This window comes from Emydura macquarii, unplaced genomic scaffold, assembly GCF_026122565.2.
Source record: "Emydura macquarii macquarii isolate MOO-44397 ecotype Brisbane River unplaced genomic scaffold, CSIRO-AGI_Emac_v2 contig_1119, whole genome shotgun sequence".
Lineage (NCBI taxonomy): Eukaryota > Metazoa > Chordata > Testudines > Chelidae > Emydura > Emydura macquarii.
The window spans coordinates 11,233,213-11,255,942 of record NW_027131256.1 but is presented as its reverse complement, the minus strand read 5'-3'; the positions used below and the strand labels follow the sequence as shown (position 1 = coordinate 11,255,942).

General features: G+C 46.4%; 1 protein-coding gene across 1 annotated transcript in view; it reads left to right on the top strand.

The window, feature by feature from the left end:
* The first annotated feature begins 14,067 nt into the window (after nt 1-14,067).
* IMPG2 (interphotoreceptor matrix proteoglycan 2) overlaps nt 14,068-22,730 on the top strand; it is a 76,942-nt gene continuing 68,279 nt past the window's right edge. Inside the window, exon 1 of the mRNA XM_067546428.1 lies at nt 14,068-14,365. Within this exon, the coding sequence (XP_067402529.1) occupies nt 14,068-14,365 (298 nt within the window). The remainder of the gene's footprint in view (nt 14,366-22,730) is intronic.

Here is a 22,730-nt window from a genome sequence, read left to right as displayed (position 1 = left end):
TGACTTGTTCATATCTTTATTTTGCATTGTTTATGTTCTGACAAATGATCTTTCCTGTTACACTGAGCAGTAATTGTGGTTGAGACTTTTCTGTGTTTCTATGGTCTGTTTAATTCTGAAGGTGTGTTTGTTTTCTGTATGCACAACAAATACCAATAAAGAAATTATTTTAAAATAGCATTTGCACAAGAAGATTATGCATTCAACAGGTTTCCGTTGCCCTACAGAAAAATTGTAACACAAGTATTGCACTTGTTTTTTTAGCAGCGACACAAAGATATTAAAAGGAAAATAAAAAAGTGTTAGAGCTAAGGTCAAGATGATATGTTCACTTATATAGAAACTCTGCTTTATACAGAGTTCTGATATATATATATATATATATATATATCAGAAATTCTAAAATTTAGTGAAATTTTTTTTTTTATTGGAAGTGACATCTGAACTGTGGCCTCTAATTCCTCTTAGCATATGTGTTCTTCGAGTGATTGCTCATATCCATCTAATATAGGTGAGTGCATGCCACTGTGCACTGGTTCCCAGAACTTTTTTCCTCTTAGCAGACCCCGTAGGGTCGGCTTAGGCGCCCCCTGGAGTACTGCGCTCATGTCGCAGTATATGGGGCACCGCCGACCCTGCAGGCCCTCAGTTCCTTCTTTCCGCCTGTGATGGTTACTGGAATGTCTTGCCTCTTGCCTTTAGCAAGCAGCATTCCTCTTTCGGACTGTTAATCGTTGTTAATAGTTGAGTAGATAGTGTTAAGTATTTAAGTGTAGTATAGTTAGATTTAAAATAGTAAGTGCCCTCAGGGGTTTAGAGTTGGTCCATGCCTGCCTCTCCTGGGTTTAAATCCTGTGCTGCTTGCGGCAAACCCCTGCCTGTAAGCGACCCCCACAATCACTGCCTTAAATGCCTGGGGGAGCAGCATTGTCGGGACAAATGTAAGATCTGCAAAGCCTTCAAGCCGCGGACTCAGAAGGAGAGAGATATCCGGCTAAAGACTATTTTGATGGAGGCAGCACTCTGCCCAGACTCCGAACCGGCACATTCCCCCGCGGCACCGAGCGTCTCCTTGGTGCGGAGCGCTCCACCAGCACTGGAGTCGACCCGCCGCCACCAGTCTCCGGTGCCCAAGAAAAAAAAAACGCCAGGGCACCGAGTGCCAGGGCTCCCCCGCACTGCCTACGCGGCTGAGGTCGAGCCACGAGATGCACCAGCCGTGGCCCGTCGAGCTAGCTCCGGTGCCTGCATCTCCACGCAGGGAGCCTCCCCCGACTTCTGGGGGTGGGGGAGTGCCCTTGCAAGGACTGTCGATGCCAGAGGCGTTCCACACGGCACGCGCCTTGATGGCCATGCCTACACCTCCGTTCCCCCCTCGGCCGAGGTCGCACAGACCGGTGTCCCGAGGTAAACCTGCACTGGGTACCTCTGGTGGATGGTTTAGACCCCTGTCAGGGGAGAAGTCTCCCTCCAGACGGCCAGAAATGGTGAAGCGTGCCGGCTCCCCATATAGCTCCGACTATGAGTCGTTGAACTCCTCCTCGCCGTGGTACCGGGGGGATGGTCTACAGCACCGGAGGCATCGCGATCGAGGCGGCGTCGATCCAGGTCTGCCTCACGCAGTGTGCGCAGATCCTGCTCCTGCACCCCGGCACTGAGCCATTTGTCTCCATGGTCCCGGAGTCTGGCGCGGATCCCGGTGCCGAAGGACCCGGCACCGACGGTACAGACCACCTCGACACATCGCTGGTTGCGTTCCTCGGAGTCAGGCTCGGCATCGAGGCGGCATGAGTGGCACCGCTCCTGGTCCCCGAAGGGAAAGCAGCACCGGAAGTCCTCGACACCAAGACAGAGGTCGTCTTCCTCTAGCTTGTCGAGCTGCACATCTGCCCGTTGGCACCATTCGTGATGGCACTGACGCTCTTCTTCCTCATCAGGGTCATCACGAGGCAGGTCCCTGGCGAAGATGAGCAGAAGCCACAGGCACCGTGGGCACTGTTCCAGAGGCTCCGGGTCCCACAAGGGCAGGTCACACTATGACGCATCGCACCTTGCACCGATCCCGGCACCGGGGTGGCCGCAAGGGCCTTGGCAGTGGCCATACTGGGGCCCATGGGGGGCGCAGATGGGACAGGGCACCGTATCTGTCCCGTCTTCAGTGGCACAACCGATGCCCCCTTCTCCCCCAACCTAGCCAACCAGCTAAGGGCCATTCCTCGGAGAAGGAATCGGACCCTGTAGAGGGACCCTCAGCGTGGCCCCTTCCACAATCCTTCTCCTCTTCCCCTGATGAGGCGGCCACCAGGGATCACAGGGTGCCCCTCCCTGACTTCAGGGCCCACCAAGATCTCCATAAGAGGGTGGCCAGCAACTTAAACATCGATCTTAAGGAGCTCTCCAAGGAGGAGGACCCCCTCTTTGGGGTGGCTAGGTCATCAGAACCATCGAGAGTGGCCCTACCAGTGAATGAGAGAGTCCTCAAACTGGCCAAGGCTCTCTGGCAAACCCCTGCCTCAGTTGCCCCCACCTCCAAGGGCGCTGAGAAAAAGTACTATGTACCAGCTGAGGGGTTTGAGTCCTTGTATACCCACCCAGCCCCGGGGACCCTGGTGGTCGATGATGACAACCAAAGAGATAGGCAAGGTGGCTCGGGCACCACGCCAAAGAACAAGGAGACACAAAAACTTGACTTGTTTGGCCGCAAAGTATATTTCACCAGGTCCCTACAGCTGAGGATAGCGAACCATCAAGCCCTCCTAGGTCGTTACAACTTGAACCTATGGAACTTGATGAGGAGGTTCACAGAGGGGTTGTCCCAGGACCAGGCGGCGGACTTTGCCACGGTTCTGGAAGAGGGCGTCACAGTGACGGGTGGCATTGCAAACCGCCAGTGACGCTGTGGATTGCCATGCGGTGGTGTTTGTGGCTGCAATCATCCGGGCTGTCCCAGAAGGTGCAGCAATCCATCCAGGACCTGGCCTTTGATGGGGCAGGCCTCTTCTCGGACAAGACAGATGAGAAGCTGCATGCTCTGAAAGACTCAAGAGCCATCCTCCAGTCTTTGGGACTTTATACCCCCCAGGCCTCAAGGCGCCAGTCTCGGCCACAGCCCCAACACCAGTCCCAACCGCCCCCTAGGCCATCGCCCAGACTCTCTCAGCCCCGTAGGGGCCGGGATGAGAATAGGGTGTTTGGACGCCGCGACTGCTCTGGTTCATCCACTGCTTCTCAGCAAGGGCCCTCTAAGAGGCCCAACGCAAAGAGACAATTTTGATGGTGCGCCCGAGGGTGGCACAGATACCTTTCTCTTGGATCCACATTTCCCATTTGCGGAAAGGCTCAGACCCTACTCCGCTGAGTGGCAGAATATTACCTCAGACTGCTGGGTCCTTGGCATAGATCTCAGGGGATACGCCCTTCAGTTTACTGCTTTCCTCCTGGACTCCTCCCCCCCCCCCCCCATCCCTCTTCAGGGACCACTCTCACGAGCAATTCCTTTTGCAGGAGGTGAATTCACTTCTCGGCCTCGGGGCTGTGGAAGTAGTCCCTCCTCAGGAAATAGGGAGGGGATTCTACTCCAGGCTTTTCCTCATCCCTAAAGCAAAAGGAGGCCTGAGACCCATACTAGATCTCCGCCGACTGAACAAGTTTATCAGGCGTCTCAAGTTTCGCATGGTCTCCCTAGCCTCCATTATCCCTGCTCTGGATCCAGGAGATTGGTATGTCGCCCTCGACCTAAAGGATGCATATTTCCACATTTCCATCCTTCCTGGGCACAGGCGCTTCCTCAGGTTTATGGTAGCTGGCTGCCATTACTAATTCCCTGCCATTTGGCCTCTGGTCTGCCCCCAGGGTCTTTACGAAGTACCTGGCGGTGGTGGCGGCCCACTTGCGCTGCAGAAGGGTGCAGATATTCCCCTACTGGACGACTGGCTGATCCGGGGCAAGTCCAGGGCCCATGTTCAGAACAGCCTATCCCTCACCTGTGCGACATGCACCAGACTGGGGCTGCTCATAAACGAGCAGAAGTCCATGCTCACCCCAGTGCAGTGCATAGATTTCATCAGAGCCACCCTGGATGCTACCCAGGCCAGAGCCTTCCTCCCACAGCCTCGGTTCGAGGCGATGGCCGCGATAATCACCCAACTACACAGCTGCCCCACGATGATAGCCAGGCACTGCCTGCAGCTGTTGGGGCACAGGGTGGCCTGCACATATGTGGTGAGGCTGGCTCACCTCAAACTCAGGCCTCTCCAGGCGTGGTTAACCTCGGTATATGCACCAGCCAGGCACGCCTTGAACAGGATGGTCACGGTTCCCCCACGGGTCCTCACCTCCCTGAACTGGTGGAGGACTCCTGAGGAAGTACTGAGACGGGTTCCTTTCTGGGATCTGGCCCCATCGGTCACCCTAATCATGAACGCTTCGGATGTGGGGTGGGGGGCCCACATCAGCACTGACCTGAGCACTCAGGGGCTCTGGTTGGAGGAGAAAAAGAGCCTCCACATCAACGTCCGAGAGCTCAGGGCAGTCTGGTTGGCCTGCAAGGTGTTCCTCAGATTTCTGAGGGGCAGGATGGTGCAGGTCCTCATGGACAATACAGCAGCCATGTTCTATATGAAGAGGCAGGGGGGAGCGTGCTCCTCGGCCCTTTGCCAGGAGGCCATTCAACTTTGGGACTTTGCAGTGAGGCACGACTTCCATATATCTGCCTCTCACCTCCCTGGGGTCAGGAACAACGAGGCAGACCGCCTCAGCAGGTCGTTTTTACCCCGCCACGACTGGTCACTACACCCGGAGGTGATAGCCTTTATCTTCCGCAAGTGGGGTGTTCTCCAACTGGACCTGTTCATGTCGTTCTGGAACAGGAAGTGTCCAAGGTTCTGCTCACTCCGGGGTTGCGAGCCGGGCTCTATCTCCGACGCGTTTCTCATAGGCTGGACGGGGACCCTCATGTATGCATTTCCCCCCATTCCGCTCCTGCCCAAGGTCCTCTTGAAAATCAAGAGGGACAAAGCGGACGTGATACTGATCGCACCAGGCTGGCCGAGATAGCATTGGTTCAGCATGCTGCTGGACTTGTCGATCACCCTCCCCATGCCGCTCCCAAGGCGTTACGACCTGCTCTCCTAGGACCAGGGTCGCCTGCTGCACCTGGACCTGGACTCCCTCCACCTGATGGCATGGAGACTCTGTGGTTGACGGAGGGAGAGAGATCCTGCTTGGTGCAGGTCCAACAGATTCTGCTGGGCAGCAGGAAACCTTCCACTCAGGTTGTGTACCGGGCCAAGTGGAAATGGTTTACCTGTTGGGCGGAGTCCCGGGGCATCCCACCAAGCTGTTCACCTGTTCAGGCGATCCTGGAGTATCTGCTCCACCTGAAGCTCCAGAATTTAGTGCTGGCCTCCCTGAAAGTGCACATGGCAGCCATCTTGGCCTTCCACCAGCCGATGGAAAGGAGGTTATTATTTTCCCACCCTATGTCTGTCAGGTTCCTCAAAGGGGTGGAGAGGCTATACCTGCAGGTCTGTGACCCGGTGCCTCCCTGGGATTTGAACCTGGTCCTTGCCAGACTTAATGGGACCCCCTTTCGAGCCCATGGCTACATGCCCGCTGCTCATCCTCTCGTGGAAGGTAGCCTTCCTGGTGGCCATTACATCAGTTAGGAGGGTCTCCGAGATAAGAGCTTTAACCTCGGAGCCCCCCTACACCATCTTTTATAAAGACAAGGTGCAGTTGAGACCCCACCTAGCTTTCCTGCCTAAGGTGGTCTCCCAGTTCCATTATAACCAGGATATCTTCCTCTCCGTGTTTTTTTTCCAAAACCGCCCGGGTTGGAGGAGGAGTGGAGATGGCACTCGCTGGACGTGAGACGAGCCCTGGCCTTCTACATGGCAGTGGCAGACTGAATGAAGGGCTCACCTGTCTCCACCCAGCACATCACCGCCTGCATCAGGTGCTGCTACGAGCAGGCGAAGGTGCCGCTTCCAGGAATTCTTTCAGCGCACTCAACCAGAGCCCAGACCTCGGTGGCGGCCTTCCTGGAACAAGTGCCCCTGCAGGACATCTGCAAAGCAGCTACCTGGTCATCGGTCCACACCTTTATGTCCCACTACACCATCGTACAGCAGGCGAGAGAGGACGCGGGATTCGGTAGGGCCGTGCTGATGAGTAGCTCACCATTGACTCCTACCCACCTTCAAGGTGTGGCTATGTAATCACCTATATTGGAGTGGATATGAGCAATCACTCGAAGTAGAAAACAAGTCATCAGAAAGAAGGGACTGAGGGCCCGCAGGGTCGGCGGTGCCCCATATACCACGGCATGAGCGCGGTACTCCAGGGGGCGCCTGAGCCAACCCTACGGGGTCTGCTAAGAGGAAAAAAGTTCCGGGAATCAGTGCACGGTGGCGTGCCCTCACCTATATTGGAATGGATATGAGCAACACATCTCGAAGAACAACAGTTACTGGTAAGTAACCCTGTTTTTTTGTGTGAATTTTTAGAACCAAATGTGAAAAGATTTGGTTTAGCTGTTGGAGTTCTGAAGTTGTGTGTTTCAAAATGCAAAATGCCACTTGACAGGTTTTAGATATTGGAAGCTTGCGTTCCTTTGACTCTAAACTGCAAGTTTTATTATCTCAGAAGAGGTTTTATTGGCAACTCATTAGTTGCTTTGCATGTTTTAAGATATTTAATTGTTAAAACAATGATTGGTACATTCTCAGTAATGCATTTTGCTATAACCATTTAGGGTCAGATCCTCAGCTGGCAACATTGCAGTATTGAAGATCTGACCCTCCAAATACACAGTTACTGGCATGAGCTAGTCTTACTACAGCCACATTTAAACGTTTGAAAGGCTTTTGTCTTTCTCGGAAAAGCTTAAATGGCCATTAGAAATGCTAAGACTGGCTGTGGCAAAAAGTAGTCAAGCTTTGTACAATCCAAATTCTGAGTGAGGCTGAGTACCTGCAGCTCCTCAACACCACTAAGGATTTGCTCTGCTATGGTTGTATCTATTCAAGAAAACTTTGTACCTGTTTCTCAGCAACAGTGCAAGCTCTAGTGTAGACAGGTTCAGTTTATCACTGTATCATAAAAATTTGCTCAGACTAGGTTTTTGTTGGGATGCTCATCGCGGTGGCCTAGTGGCAGTAGTACTAGAGCCATTGTCTGCATTAGTATGTGTAGCATTGCTATTCTAGGAACAATTGTATCAGTGTTGGCTAGTGGGAACAACATTTTCTTGTATAGATAGTCTTTATGTGAGCCAACAAACACCAGTGTTGGTGCAAAAGAGAAAATGTCGAATATCGTCAGAAATCTATAGTTTGAAAAGTTCAAATCAGTGCAATTTTAAAGGAAGATGTGATCAAAATCTCTTTCACTGCATGGTAATATCAACTATGACCTCTGTTATTTAGCACAAGCGACATAGAAAAGCACAAGTGATTTTTCTGACCCATAAGAACTTACTGCAATATCTTAACATGCTTCTTTGAGTGATGGTCCCTATGTGGATTCTATCATGGGTGCGCATGCGTGCCATGCACTAGAGCCGGAGCTGTTGAAAGCAGTGTCCTTCGAACCGGATGCACACCTTGAGTCATCCATGTGGTATGTCCGAGGTCTTATGTGTTTGCACGGGTTAACGCCTCCTGAGTTTCCTCTTACCACCGCAAGGCTAGAGTCAGAATATCCTCTTCTCCTCATTAGAACCTGCACAGCAAGTAAACGTTTCATTAGCAATGAAGAATAGTTAAGAGTAGTTCGTATTTAGTCTTAATATACTATTAATTAAAAAAAAAAAAAAGTTAAAGTTAGAATTAGTTATCTGAGTCTCTCCCCGTCCCCCCCCCCCTTTTTTTTTTGTGTGCAGGGGAGTATGCCAAAACCAAGCCACTTTTAAAAACTGCCCCACATGCCCTCAGTCTTTCTCGGTGAATTCCAGGCCTCGCTACCAGAGGAAAAAGTGTGGCGTTCCAGGCCTTAATTGAGGAAGCCATACTGGTCTCCAAAATCTTGCTCCAGGTGGAAGTTGATGCCACAGATACAGCAGCGCGGTCCCTGGCATCTAATCTTATATTGAGGCGGGACTCATGGCTTCAGACCTCGGGGTTTCCAAAAGAGGTCCAGACGACTCTAGAAGTTTTGCTGTTTGACAACCAAAAGTTGTTCAGCAACAAAACAGATGAGAGCCTTCACTCCTTGAAGGACTCCAGGGCCACATTTTGATCACTGGGCCTTTATACCCCGGCCCCCTTCAACACAGGCAAGCATATCGACCTCGATATCAATCCAGACCCAATTACTAAACCTACCAGCTGTACCCTCCATGGCCACAGGAACAGCACCACTGCTGGCAGCACTCACAACATCCTCGACACTCCCCTGCCGTCATTCTTGTGACCTCTACCCCACACCAATGTCCAAGACAACATTTTTGACTCTCAACAAGAGAACCACGAACCCCTCACTAGCCTGACCTCGCCCCTCCCCATTCGATTTGGAGACAGTCTTGCTCCCTTTTACAACAACTGGAGCTCGATTACCACTGACCAATGGGTCCTAGACATCGTACAACAAAGCTACCCTATAGAATTCCACATCTTCCCGCCCTGCCATCCACCACGGGCCACCAAGACGGATGCAGATCAGATCCATCTCCTGTGCCAGGAGACACTGATGCTGCTCCAGAAAGGTGCTGTAGAGCATGTCCTCTCCCGCTACTGGAACCACAGGTTGTACTCCCTCTATTTCCTCATTCCAAAGAAAAGGGGAGGCCTCAGACCCATTCTGGACCTGTGGGCAATCAAGAAATTAATCTACAAATTCCGTTTTCAAATGGTAACGATACCTCAAATCACCCTCTCCCTCAAACATGGGGCTTGGTTAACGGATTTTGACATGAAAGTTGCGTATTTTCCCATGGACATCCACCCAGCCCACTGCAAATTCCTCCGCTTCCAAATAGAACAATCACATTATCAGTTCCACGTCCCCCTTTCGGAATAGGTACTGCCCCGGGGGTATTCACGAAAGTCTTTGCAGTTGTGGCGGCATATGTGCGATGACAGGGTCATTCCCTGTTCCCTTACCTGGATGACTGGTTATTGGTGTCGTTATGCGAATGCCTGCTAGTGAGTATCCAGACCTTACAAGATCTGTTTGCTGACCTCGGCATATGCATCAACAAGGACAAGTCCACTCTCATTCCCACCAAAAAGCTCACGTTTATCAGAGCCATGCCGGACTCTCAAGCAGACTTCCCAAAGACTGCTACACTGCCCTCAAACATCATTACATGGTTACAACACCATCCACGCACACGTTTCTCTGTGTCTCACTCCTTGGACACATGGCAGCATTTACATGAGCACCCCATGCATCCGACTCCATGTGTGGTCCTACAACTTTTACTATGGACAGTTAACGACCCGCAAAAGGGCCAACTGAACGAACAGGTTTTCCTCCCTCCACGAGTGCTAACCTGTCTGAGGTAGTGGCGAGACCCCTCCAGAGTTCTGGTGGGTATACTGTTCCACCAACCCAAACCAGACACGATCCTGGTAACACACATCACTTGTGGGCTGGGGTGCCCACATACAGGGCCCCACAACACAAGGACTGTGGTCCCCCAGACAGGTGATGATGCATATCAATATCCTAGAAATAAGAGCAGTTCTACGCACCTGCCATGACCTCCTCCCCCTACTCCAGGGTAAGCACGTTCAACTCCTGACAGAAAATGTGTCAACAGTACTCTGTGTAAACAAACAAGGAGGAGCCAGATCCATATCCCTATGCCAAGAAGCAAGTCCGCCTATGGAACTGGGGTGTCTACAGCACAATATAACATTACAGGGACACACCTACCTGGGACAGACAATGTCCTTGCGGACCAGCTGAGTTGCTCCTTCCATTGCTCTCACAAATGGGAACTCCATGACCCTGTTCTCTGGGACATCTTCCAATGGTGGGGAACCCCCACATGGGACCTCTTTGCCTTGGCAACAAACAGCAAACTCACCGTCTTCTGCTTCAGGGGCTCGTTAGGACAGGGATCACAGGGGGATGCCTTCCTCATCCCATGGACGCCAGGTCTCTTGTACACCTTTTCGCCAATTCCACTCATTCCTTGGGTACTCAGCAAGCTGAGACAAGACCAATGTCTTTGGAGGACTGTTCCACAGCCTAACAAATTTCACTATTGGGAAATGTTTCCAATATTTAACCTAAATTTTCCTTTACTTGATTTAATCCTATTATCCCTAAGTATAGTCCCTTCTACTGCCCTTGCTTGGAGCACATAAATACTCAGAGATGGGCAACCGGCATCCTCTTGTCCCTCTGTTATTATTTGATCAGTCAGTACATGTGTAAGGTGTGGGGTTTTTCCTCTCATAAATTTACTCTTCCAGCCCCTAATCATTTTTGTCACTGATTTTTTTGATGGCCAAACCCTTAAATTACTAGCTTTTGTGGTCTGTTCCCCTCCCCATATGCTGTTCTTGGTCCCCTTCTGCCTTTAGAATATGTTTTTAGGGCAGGGTTTCTCAAATTTGTTCATAAGGTGGACCATATCATAACAATGAGATTGTCACAAGGATGTTGCGCAATCCTGAATGTAAGATCATCCAGATGTTCACAGATAGGAAGGGAGCTGCCCATAAAACATTCACAGCAATTTCCTTATAAGAAAAAATAACATTTGGAATCTATGTAATCTCTTTTTAGCTGTTTTAGTGCAGTGTTGCAGCTGTAAACACGGAAAACCAGTACTGTGGGACTAGCCAGCTCTCCTTGGACCATGAAGAAGTGCTCCGCAGACTACAATTTGGGAGCTTATGCATGAGGAGGAATTGATATTGTGGTCAGGATACTTGGATTGGTGGTGATGTCTTGCCCATTTAGTAAGTCCTCTCAGTGAACCTTTCCACTTCTTCTTGACAAATTTGTCCCAGAAAGCAAGTCTTGAGACTGCTTCTGTTCCTGGGTTTCTCTCATTGCAGCATGCTATGGCAGCATCCCAATTTGCTCTACTCTATTTCCTTATTACATTTAAAATTGCTCACTTGTTAACCAAATAGCTGTTTTGATTTGGTGTCTGTACAGATGCCTTGTTTATAGTATTTGTAGGTTGGTTAATGATTAAAAAGAGATGAGAGAAATGAGTATGATATACTTTTCTGGGAGCGAGCAGACATTCTGCTATTCTAAGGATAGTGGTATTACAAAACAAGGTCTCTGCATTGCTATAATCTGATGCAGCAGTACTTTGCTAGCTCTGTCACCTGAAGAAACAAGTGCATAGAGAGAGACTGCTTCATTGCTACCTATGTGAGAAGTGAGGCTCTAAGTCAATCAGCACATTCTTTTAAACCTTCCCAATATTTGTAACTATACATGCAGAAGAGGAGCAAAGATGTTCATGAGGAAGACCTTCCCTTGAGGAACTGATGCTAATATGAATTGATGTTGTTTGGCCAGTATGTATAAAAAAGAAGAAAATTGAAGCGCCAATGAAAAATGTGCTTAATTAAGTGTGAAAGGTACTGTCCTTGTTTGGATTTCCAGTTAACGACATGACAAGCTCTGGTAAAGAGCTTAGCTGACCAGATTAAAACTAAAAAATTGTCTCCTCAGTCCATCTGCTAACTCCAAGGAGCTTTCTTTCAGCACCTATTGTTATTTCTGAAATGAAGTGGAATACTGTACTTGCTTTGAAAAGAAAATAATCTTTTGGACATTTTGGCTGACTTTTGTTGTGGTTTAATAATAATAATCCTTTTATCAAAGACAAGTACATCTGACGTCAGTAAATTTTTGAGAAGGGACTGCTCTTGGGGTTTCAGAAAAACATTCAAGGCAATTGACTGCTAAAAAGGGATTTTTTTCCCCCTTGCCAAAATAAATATGTTGAACTTTCCTTGGAAAATCCATCTGGGTGTCTTGATTTTTGTGTTGATTGAAGGGGATCTTCAAGTATTTACAGGTAACAAAACTCATATTCATTCTCATGTTGTTGTTTTCAATCGTTTAATCATAGCACTATGTGAACATGAAAATAACTCCTTAATTTAAGTAGGATGAATGGAAGTATGATAATATAGAGAACTACATGACTAGGTTCTGCTGCATAATACTAGTGTAAATTTGGCGTAATGCCATTGGCTTCCATAGGGTTACTCTATATTTACATTGTGGTAATTGAGTAGATGTAGCTACAGGCTGTTACATTTTTATATGTAACCCTCTCCAGGTTTTGACAGGCATGAAAGACCAGTGAAAGCATTTTTCATTTGTTGCTTTTTCTTAATAACTTACAGTGGAAGATCTTAATATCAGAGGTACTACTGTTTTGCGTGGATGTTTTAAGATGTTATGGTAGTTTAGAAAGAATAGGGGTTTGCCCCATGACCCTGGCCATATTTTCTTTTTCCTTCTGATTATTATGCACCATCAGGCTTTCCATCCCAGAGGAGGCTGAATTTTGGTGGTATATTTTCAGTATATGGGGCTTACTCCTTGAAATCAAAGGCAAAGTTCCCGTTAACTTTAATGATGCAGCTTCAGGGTCATGGTTTTGACAACACTTTGGCATGAAAGGTATTATATCTATATCCAGCTATCACCTATATTCCTGTAGTGAATGGTTCTGATTCCCTTATATTCGTCCTCCACCTCCCTTTGTCTGCTAATGATATTCTCCTGGAAATGTAGAATTAGATTGTTTTGGGTCATGTGGCTGTATGATAGAGAACTGTGCTGACTATTGTTACCACTAGAAAGGTCTCTTCCATCCCTCAGGAAGTCGTGGGTTTTTTGTGGGGGAGGGACTAATTAAAGATAAAAGTAAAACAAGTTAAAGCCTTTAGGATCAGCTTTTTCTTTCTTTACTGTGCCATGGGGTGATGAACTACATGGGGGCAGGAGATATAATGACTGACTGTTGACAGGCTTCACAATTCAGTCTAGAGATGAGAAGATCAAATAAGAATTGTGCAGAAAGGGAGTATGCAATGCAGAGAGCATCTCCACCCCTTATCTTAATTGTTCTCTCTCCTTATTTAGTCCCTGATCCAGCAAGCCGGTAAGCGCGTGTCAGTTGTCTGAATGGTACTTCCACTGACTTTAATGAGCCAACTCAGATGTATAAAGTTAAACGTATGCATTGGTGTTTGCCAGGATCAGGACGATAGTGCTGATAGTTCATTAGCAAGATGCTGCTGCAAAGAAGCTTAAAATTATTTAAAATAAAGAAGGATCCAGCCAGCCCATTGTCAGGACAGAATTTTTTGGGATAGACCACTTGGAGTGTGTCAGAAAACCATTACAAAGATGCCAGTTCTAGTGTAGCTCTTTTGATGGCGCCTACCCATTTGGAACTAGATTTGGACCGAACTTGGCAGCAATGAGCCATAAAGACAGAACTCCCCCCATATCTCCAGAAGTGGTCTCTCTAGGTCAGGAGTGAGGGTATGTTGGAGCAGCAATGTGAGAGAGGCTTATGCTGCTCTGGCCTGTGCTGCCTTGCCTGCATTGTGAGTAAATGGAGTACTTGAGTGTCCGTGGTGGTCAATACAGCACTTTCCACAATCTCAGCACTAAGTTCACATTTAAATACAAATTCTTAAGCAGTTTTTCTGTTGAGTTTCTACTTCTGGAGGCAAAACACTGGGCCCATCTTGATTTAACCTTTTCCCAAGTGAACCAGACAAATGAAAATTCAGCTAGAAGGCATACATTCCCTTGATAGCCTGGTAAAATCAGGTAAGATGGGGAAATCGCTGAGCCACAAACACCTTTCCTCTGATAAATGCAGCTCCTTCGCTGCTGCCCTGCCCAGTTGCACCAGTGCATCTGAGAGGAGAATTGAGCCCTTCTGAAATGACATTAATAAAAAACAAAATCCCTTTTGGCCAAATTCTGTGGTCCGTAGTGAAAACTCCCACTGAAGTTAATGGGAGGTTTGCCCAAGATAAGGACTGCAGGAAGTCAAGTATGACTCTATTGCCCAGAAATCCAGGACTGTGGTGTTGGGATATATAGAATGGTATAACTATGTCAGCTGAGACTTGCATATGGTTTAATTTTACAGCAGAAACTTACACAGCTGCAGAGGAAATTGTGGCTAAAGATGCTACATCAACAACTCAACCCAGCAGCTGGCGATTAGCAAACCCTTCCCTGTCTCCTGAATCAAGATATCTTACTGAATTCACAGAAAATGAACAACTCAAAAGGCATTTATTGCTTCGAAGGAAGAGGTCCATCCTGTTTCCTAGTGGAGTTAAAATTTGTCCAGATGAGACTGTTGAGCAGGCTATTGCCAATCATCTGAAATACTTCAAACTCAGAGGTAAGTGAGAGCAGGGAAGCTGACACACTACTCTATAAGTGGTGCTTTGGTAAGTAAGTAAGTGGTAAGTAAGGATGCAACCATTGCTTGCTTAATGCATAATTGATTAAAAAAATTCATTAAAATGGATTTGTTATAAACATTTATAACAATCATACAAAGAGGCCCTAGGTGTTAAGTACATTACCTCAGAAATTTTGCTTTTGTTCCCTGATAACTCATAATCATTATGTTTGAGCTAACAACCCCTGCTAGCCACATTTCTCTTGGATAAATCTGTCCCTGTGCTCAAAGCTCCTCCATAATAACCAATATAACTATACCAGCATGACTTCCAGTGTGGGCATTCTGATTACAGAATAGGAGGGTCTTTTTTCAAGTTAATTTGTTTGAAAGGGGTTTAATCGTAACTGGGGAGGGGAAGGGGAACCTTTTCTTTTTCTTGGGTAGGGGTCCATGTGGGGAGGTATAACAGTATAACTGGCATAACTTTCCCATGTAGGGAAAGTTTGGCTCCCGCAAGCTCCTAAATTACATAGGCCTGGTGTACACTCCAGGAAATTAGGTTAGGTATGTTACTCGGGCGGTGAAAACTCCATACCTGTGAGCGACACAGTTAAACTGACCTAACCCCCAGTGTAGACAGTGCAAGGTTGCTGGGAGAATTCTAACGACTATACCTAACTACTGCCTCTCAGGGAAGTGGAGTACCCAAGCCGACAGGGGAACTGCTCCTGTTGATATAAGTCGTGTCTTGATTTAAAAGACTGCAGTGGCCCATCTGCAGCACTTCACTGTAGACGAGCCCTTAGCCATTTCTGGAAATTCTATCCCAAGTCACACACAGCCTGTGGCAGGAGAGGCATTGGAACCTGGGTCTCCCAACTCCCAGACTAGCTCTCTGACAACTTGACCATTCTTCTTTCTATGCTCACCAGTCTCTCGTCCCCGCCCCTCTCAACTTTTGAAGTAGCAGCCCGATGAAGGACTTCCTGTAGTGTAGCCCTATTGGAATCAGAATCCCTTTCACACAGAGTCATCTTCTCTGCTATGTTTGGAGCGGTGGTGCTGGTCTCTAATGTGAACTCTCAATAAAATTCCTGAGGCTAAACTTCCAGCATGAGGGACACACCCACACAGAAGAAGAAGGGGGGGGAGGCGGGAAAAGCATTGGAAGAGATGGACACTGATGGGATGACTTCTGCAGCATAAATGAAATACTCTATCCATTCAGATTCATGATACAGCATTGCCAATGTAAGCAAATCAGGTTGGATCATGTCAGGTTCCTGTTTAAATCTGGCTCTAAAATGACAACTGTCCCCCTTTTAGAAGGGACTGGCGACAGGTATGTGGAAGCCTCTCTGGGAAGCTATCTTTTTTCACTCTTCACATTAGCTCCCTCTCCTCTTGCATTGCTGCTATCTGATGCATCGATTTTCTCTGGTTCTACACAGCACTCTCTTTCCAATTGCTACATATACAGCTGGGAAACTTACTAGTTCATTATCAATTCATAGACACTACTTCAGAGATCATAGCCACTGAATACTTCCTGTTTTCTTTTATAGCTAAGCTGATCTGAGCCCAGCACAAGCCTCACAAGTCAACTAAAGCCAGGACCCTGAATTTTAAAGAGACCAGGGTCCTGATCCAAAGCCCATCAAAGTCAATGAGAGTCTCTTCTCTGATTTCAAATGGCTTGGGATCAGATCCATTGTGCTCAAGAGGCATGCTCCTGGTTCCATCAAGTCAGTGGGAAAGCTCTGGTTGACTTTACTAGGAGCAAGAACAGGCCCCGCTAGAGTTGTTGAATTTCTACTGGAAGGTACATTGAAAGAGTAAATTCAGAGAACACAATGAAATCATTTATTCTCTGTAGAGCCAGAACCTTATTTGAATATTAAACTATGCCCTAGGTGATAGAGGAATTTTAAAGATCATGTTAGCAGTGTGCCAAACTTCATGAACTTTCAGTTTACATTCTTCCAAAAACACTACAGTGGTTTTCTTAAAAATCATATTTGTGTGTTTTAACGACTGTAATTTTGCCAGTCCTGTGAAGCATCTTCTTTCTCAACATATCCATCCCCTGAATATTGTGGAGTATTGGGAGTGACCCTAGTCAGACTGATATTCTTTCCTTTTATACTTTTTGTCTAAAGAGTTATTCCAATAAAGGTCATTCTTTAGTTGCACACTGACCACCATAAAAGTCAGCACTGCTACAACGGAGGAAGAAGTCCGTTGGCACTGTAGCATCATGGATGTTTTTGTCTTTTTTCAAAAAAAGCCTTAGTCAATGAATTAGTGTTGATGTGGCTGCTTTCCAGGCCATACTCATTCTATCTGTATCTACTTTAGAAAGAAACCAGTGGGAATTTATTTATTTATTTAAATTTGATAACAGCATCTTCCAACCAGGGTTCTTTATTTGTTTCCCTAATGCAATCTTATGGCTTCCAGCTTTACTGGCTTCTGTAAGTTCATGAGGGCCGCTGAGGTTACCTCTGCTTGAAGTAGAGGCCCCTCTTGGGCTTTTTTATTATAGGTTGCAAGCTGAGTGCTCTTCCCTCAGGGCTATATCGCTCCATGGAGATTTTTAAACAGAACTTCCCCATTACTTTTTATGGGAAAATTCTTCTTACAAATCGAATGCATGACGTGGCTCCAAGTGTTAGGCCTCTTGTAAATCACACGGAGAACAACACAAGAGGTGCTATAAATATACGATGAAACATGAAAAATTCACAGAGAAACTGAAGGGGGCATATAGCAAATCAGTAGTCTCTAAACGTGATTAAGTCTGCATTTTCAAATCTATTATTATGTATTATATTATTAGCAGTCTAGTAACACCGAGAGGCCCATCTAAGAATACGGGCATCTTCGTACTGTGCTCTACCTCTCCATACTAAGAGACAGTCCCTGACCCAGGGAGCTGACAGTCTAGACAGGCAGGATACACAGAGTGGGGGGGTGCAAGACAGGTTCAGGGAAGAAGTCACTTGTTCAAGGTCATGCCAGCAGTTCAGTGGCAGAGCCAGAAATGCATGCCGGGACTTCTGTGTCTCCATCCAGTGCCACAGTCGCTCTAATCACGTATCTGAATCACAAAACAATCTACTACTTGCGATAGGGTTAGCAGTTTTTCCTTTCATTAGCACCATCTAACCAATCTAGGGTTCTCACTGCTCCTACACTCCTTAGTGCTTTTTACTGCTCAGTGCTATTTATAGTTCTAGTCATAAAGAGACATTTAAAAAAAAAAAGACTGACTTCCATCTGTAAATACTCTTTATCTAGACATTTATACCATGTTTATCACTGTAATATCTGAACATGTAACAAAAGAGTTAGGTGCATGGTCTAGTGAATACCTGTAGAGTTGATACGGATATACAATCTGGGTTTGATCCTGCCGAGTGCTGAGCTGCTAGACATGGATACAAGGGTGTTTGTGAAATAAAAATGCAATAGGTGTTGACATGGGAGTTAAAGGCACTCTACACATCACAGGATCAGGCCCTATATGGGTATGTGGGTGAGGTTATTAACACATGCTCTTTTAAGATTAACTTCGCTGCTGTTGCGGCTGCTGGAAGGTTCATGTGATCTGGCAGTAGTTTGCAATCAAATCATTGTTCAAATGAACAGAAGATCACATTGTCCATGGGGATGCACATTTACAAGACTCACTTCGTGGAAGCCTAAAAACGTAGACGTTCAAATCATGAATGCACCGTAAAACATATTGCAAATAATGTTAGTGCTTATAGTTCAGGGAATTGGTAATGAGATATGGCCAGGACTAACTGCAAATTGTTATCATCTGTTTGTTGGCTGTTACATGGTCTCTCTCCACTTCCTCTCAAAACTTGCCACAACCAGCACAAATGGGCAGCCTTGTCAGTCTCAGTAGAGAGGTCAAGGGTTGAATCAGTCTGGAAACTGAACTGCTGTCTCACACCAGCGGGTGGTGTAAATGGAATCAGAGTGAAGGCAGCGTGGGGAAGCTTGTACTGCTGTACCTACAGTGGGTAAAGATAAGACTCTGCTTTCCAGCACTATCAGTCTGGCACCATTCACCAATATCAAATTCTTTCTCTCTCTTTGGGATGTCTGTGTTTAAGCACTGTGATGATGGCTGCCTTTCCTATGTAGGCTCCAAAGTTCCTTTTGCATTCCTTGAATATGTACTGCAATTCTGTATGGAGATGGACTGGGCTGTTTAAAGACTTAGAGTTCACAATAACAGCAGCACTGTTTTGAATTATTGCTGTCTGCTGTTTAAAAGTTGCCATATTCAACCCCATATGCATTTCAACAGCAGAGGAAGGGACCCATGCGTGTATGCCTATATATACACAATGAAAAGTACCTTAGAAGTGTCGGTCATTCTTTTTATTACTATGATCCTAAGTCTCTTCTTATTACAAAATGAGCCATGCTGTTTGGCAGAAGCAACAAGAGAAGATATTGGCATCATGCTGCTTCAGAAGAGACTGTTCTGGCTGATTCAATACTACTAGCTGTGGCACATGAGTCAACTCTTAAGACGCACTAATGGGATTAAATGGGGATAAAACTCCAGCACTGCCCACTTACACAAATGACCAGCAAGCTACCCCACCCCCTACTTGGTGTCCCATGCTGTCATATGTTGTCCCTCCTGTTAACCTCACAAATCCCTGCATATCAAGTGAGATGTAATAGGCTAAGTGACTCTTTCTCTTCAGAAAGATAAATGCTAAAACCAGAGTCAAAGAGACAGTTCCTTGGGGATTAGTGCATCCCATACAGATGGGTGAGGGGCATATAACGAGCAAAGTTTCAACATAGGATTTCAGGCAGAAGGTCATATCGATGTATTAGATGGTTATTTTCAAAAGAATTATAGCCTGTAGGGAAGGGAATTTTAAAGACTTTTTTCCCCTCCAAAAGATTTTGGGGGAGAGGGTGCGGGAGGTTGGCAGGCAAACTGGACATAAAACTTCTCAGGAAAAGATATTCTTTTCCATCAGAGAAATTAAGGAGAGGAGGATTAGGAAGTAGCTTGATCTTTGTTGTAAATTTCTTTTTCTTGTGTATAGTTTGGTAGCAATACAGCCTGATGAACTGATGTGCAGTATATTTCAGTGAATAGGGCAATGACTGAAAATCAAGGTTTCTGGCTCCATCATTGACATACTGCATCACCCCTATGCCCTGGTTTCCCTTCATTAAATGGAGATGGTGACACTTAACCATCTTTGTAAAATGCTTTGAGTTCTACAGGTGAAACATACTGTAAAAATGCTTAGTAGTATTCACTTTTGCATAGTGGTGTAAGCACCAGGTTTGAAATACTTGGACTCCTTCACCCCAGGTTGGAAGCGGAAATTGTCAGCATTCTTCTTTCCACTCAATAGATGAGATGAGTTTCACATGGTTTTACTGTGTATAGGGCTTCCTGATGCAACCTTTAAAACCAAGGCCTTCTCTACTGTGTGTGGACATTGAGCCCATGCTCTTTTATTCATTAGAGTGCGAGTTTGCACCAGTGTCCTAAGCAAAAACTCCTGCTTTTGCCATCAGTGCTGTGCACTGGTTGTTTCCTTTCTAGCTGGGAGATAGCTGTAGTTCAGTGGTGCATTAGATGATTTTGAAGCACTCCTTCTGGATGAAAGATGCTATGTAAAAGTAAGACCTCCATTTTGAGAGAGAGGATGGGAAAGACTACCTGATTTCTATTCCTGGCTCTGCCACTGATTGGTTATGTGATTTACTAGAATCACATCCACTCAGTGCCTCAGTTTCCCCATCTGTAAAAGAGAGAGTAATACTTCCTTAGCAGGAGTGCTGTAAGGCTTTAGTTATTAAGGATTTGTAATGTGCTTTGAGTTCTTTGGATGAAGAGTGCTATCCAAGTGCAAGATATTATTTTAATATTTTCTCTCTCTCTTAAGAGTTCTCAATTCTCATCATTAGGTGTGGATGGAGGCTATTTCCAGTAGAAACTTCCCTTTCCGCCCACATACACAGCTTCTAGCCTCTTTTTTTAACTGCCTTGAAAGACCGATCTTGATTTAGTGATGGTTTTTAATCATTATCTGCTAGAGATTGAGGGGTTGATCAGAAATCCTGTATCCTCTAAGGGGTCGATCCTGCAAACGCCGCCAGGCATAGCACTTACTACTGTGACTAACCCCACGGTAGTCCAGTGAATGTTTTCCCAGGGCAAGAACTGAAAGAGGACTGCAGGATCTAGCCAGTCAGTTTAGCGCTTCCCATTTGTGTTGGGGGCTAGCACTCGTACTTGAATGGCTTCTGGCAGTGGCACTGTATCTGAATCTGTGTCAGCATTTCTGTTGTAATACCATGGGTTTTTCAGGGATTTACAACTTGCCTGCCGAACTTCATTCCTGACTAAGCTTTTCATCCATGGTGTTGGTATGTGAGCAGACTTCTCTTTCCTTGTTTCACTTCACATTTTAAAAGATGGCTTGGCAATGGGAGTTGGCAACAACTAAGGAGTTCAGCCATCTGTGCTGCTTTTTGCACTCAGATCTCTAAAATGGCTTTGATTTCAACAATGAACTTTAATACAAATTGTGGCATAATATTGTCCCAAGACGTTGTGTGGGTAAAGATTCCTCTGGGTCCATGCAGAAGGCTCCCATTCATGTCTGTAGGAATTGAGAATGTGGATGGAAGGGAGGAATCTTGTGGTTCAGGCACAGGACTGAGACTTGGCAGATGGATGTTCAGTTTCTAGCTCTGCCACAGACTTCCTGTGGGACCTTGGGCAAGTCACTGAATCTCTCTGAGCCTCTGTTCCCCTTCTGTAAAATGGGGATAATAGCACTTCCCTACCTCACAGTGGTGGTGTGAAGATAAATCCGTTATTGTTTGAGGTGCTCAGATGCTGTGATGTAGACCATGCAGTGGCCTAGATAGATGGAACGTACAGGAAGAGGACAACATCAGAGGGCTGAGAGGCTGCATTTTGCGGAGTGGTTGCAATGCATGCGCAGTGACTGCTTTTCATAAAGGATTAAATTCTGAGAGATGCTCAGCATATGCAGCTCCCATTGATTTCACTGTTAGGATTCGGTTCAAGATTTGTATTGGGCATGCAGTGTCTGGAGGAAGGGAGAGAGAAACCCTTTTATAAATGTAAAGAAATTAAAACAGAATGCTCTGCTAATGTGCATTAGATACCTTTACTAGCCATTTGGGTTCATCCTATCTCAGGTCTTGTCTCTACTTGGCCCCAAGTGAAAACGAAGGGATGCCTTCCTCATTAAATGTCAGTTAAAGTCTTAACGAGGAAAGTTTCCCTTCATTATGGTCCTCTGATTTAGTAAACTCATTTCTGCCTTGGAATCTTTCAACCTAAAGAACTGCTGCTTTCTTCTTTCATTGTGTTCCTCAGTTCAGTTTACAGTTTAATCAGTGGTGTTTAAGAGGCTCCCTGTCGAAGGCTTGAATTAATTCAGTTGTTTGATCACTGCCCCTGTTCGTTTTATGCCAAATTGTTCCCTAGGTTTGCATGGGCAACTCCCACTGAAGCCATCTGGAGTTGGGCTTGCACATGTGAAGGCAGAATGTGGCTCTTGGTAAAAAGCGATAATTGAGACAAAACCTTTGGTAAGTGAGCTAAACCTTTTGATAGGACGGTCACCGCACAGTGGGATCATGAGGATGCATGAAGAAGTCGTGGGGGCTGACTGAACAGTGCATGACACTGTTGTTGACTAATGTGTGTCTCTTCCAGGCCCGTGTATGGCTGAAAGTAGAATAACCTGGCATTACGTTGCTGTTCATTGAAGGGAATTGCTGTGCACGGCTTTGAGAATGTAGCTCAGAATGGCTTTTGTCATGATCGCTTTGAAGGACCTCAAAGAGGAGACCCAGGGTTAGACTGAGTGAAAGAAGATAGATGAGCAAGGAGCATCCCCCACTTTGCATCCCTGTGCAGGGGCCAGTCACAGTTGACATGGGGAATTAGCCTACCCAAAAGAGTTGAGGGGAAGAGTCTTTGTGCACTTCCTCCAGTATGGGCTACGAGCATTTAAAGGATGAAAAAGTACTGGTGTTCTGGTGTATTCTCCCCAGGAGAATCCCAAGGAAATCAGCCAGAATGTCTCTGGGGATTCTCATGGCTGTACAGTCCATCCTCACCCTTCCATCTCCACAGTGCGACCAGTGGCTTACAGTCACAGTCCTGCCTTTAGAAAAACACATATGACCTTGTCTAACAGAGTGTAAAGTCTCTAAAAGCTTGTGACTCTCTCGTGCCATCATCTTATATACACTTCTACAACAAAGGGCTCTGATTTCTTTTTTTGTCTATGAAAACAAAAGCCACATGTATTAACAG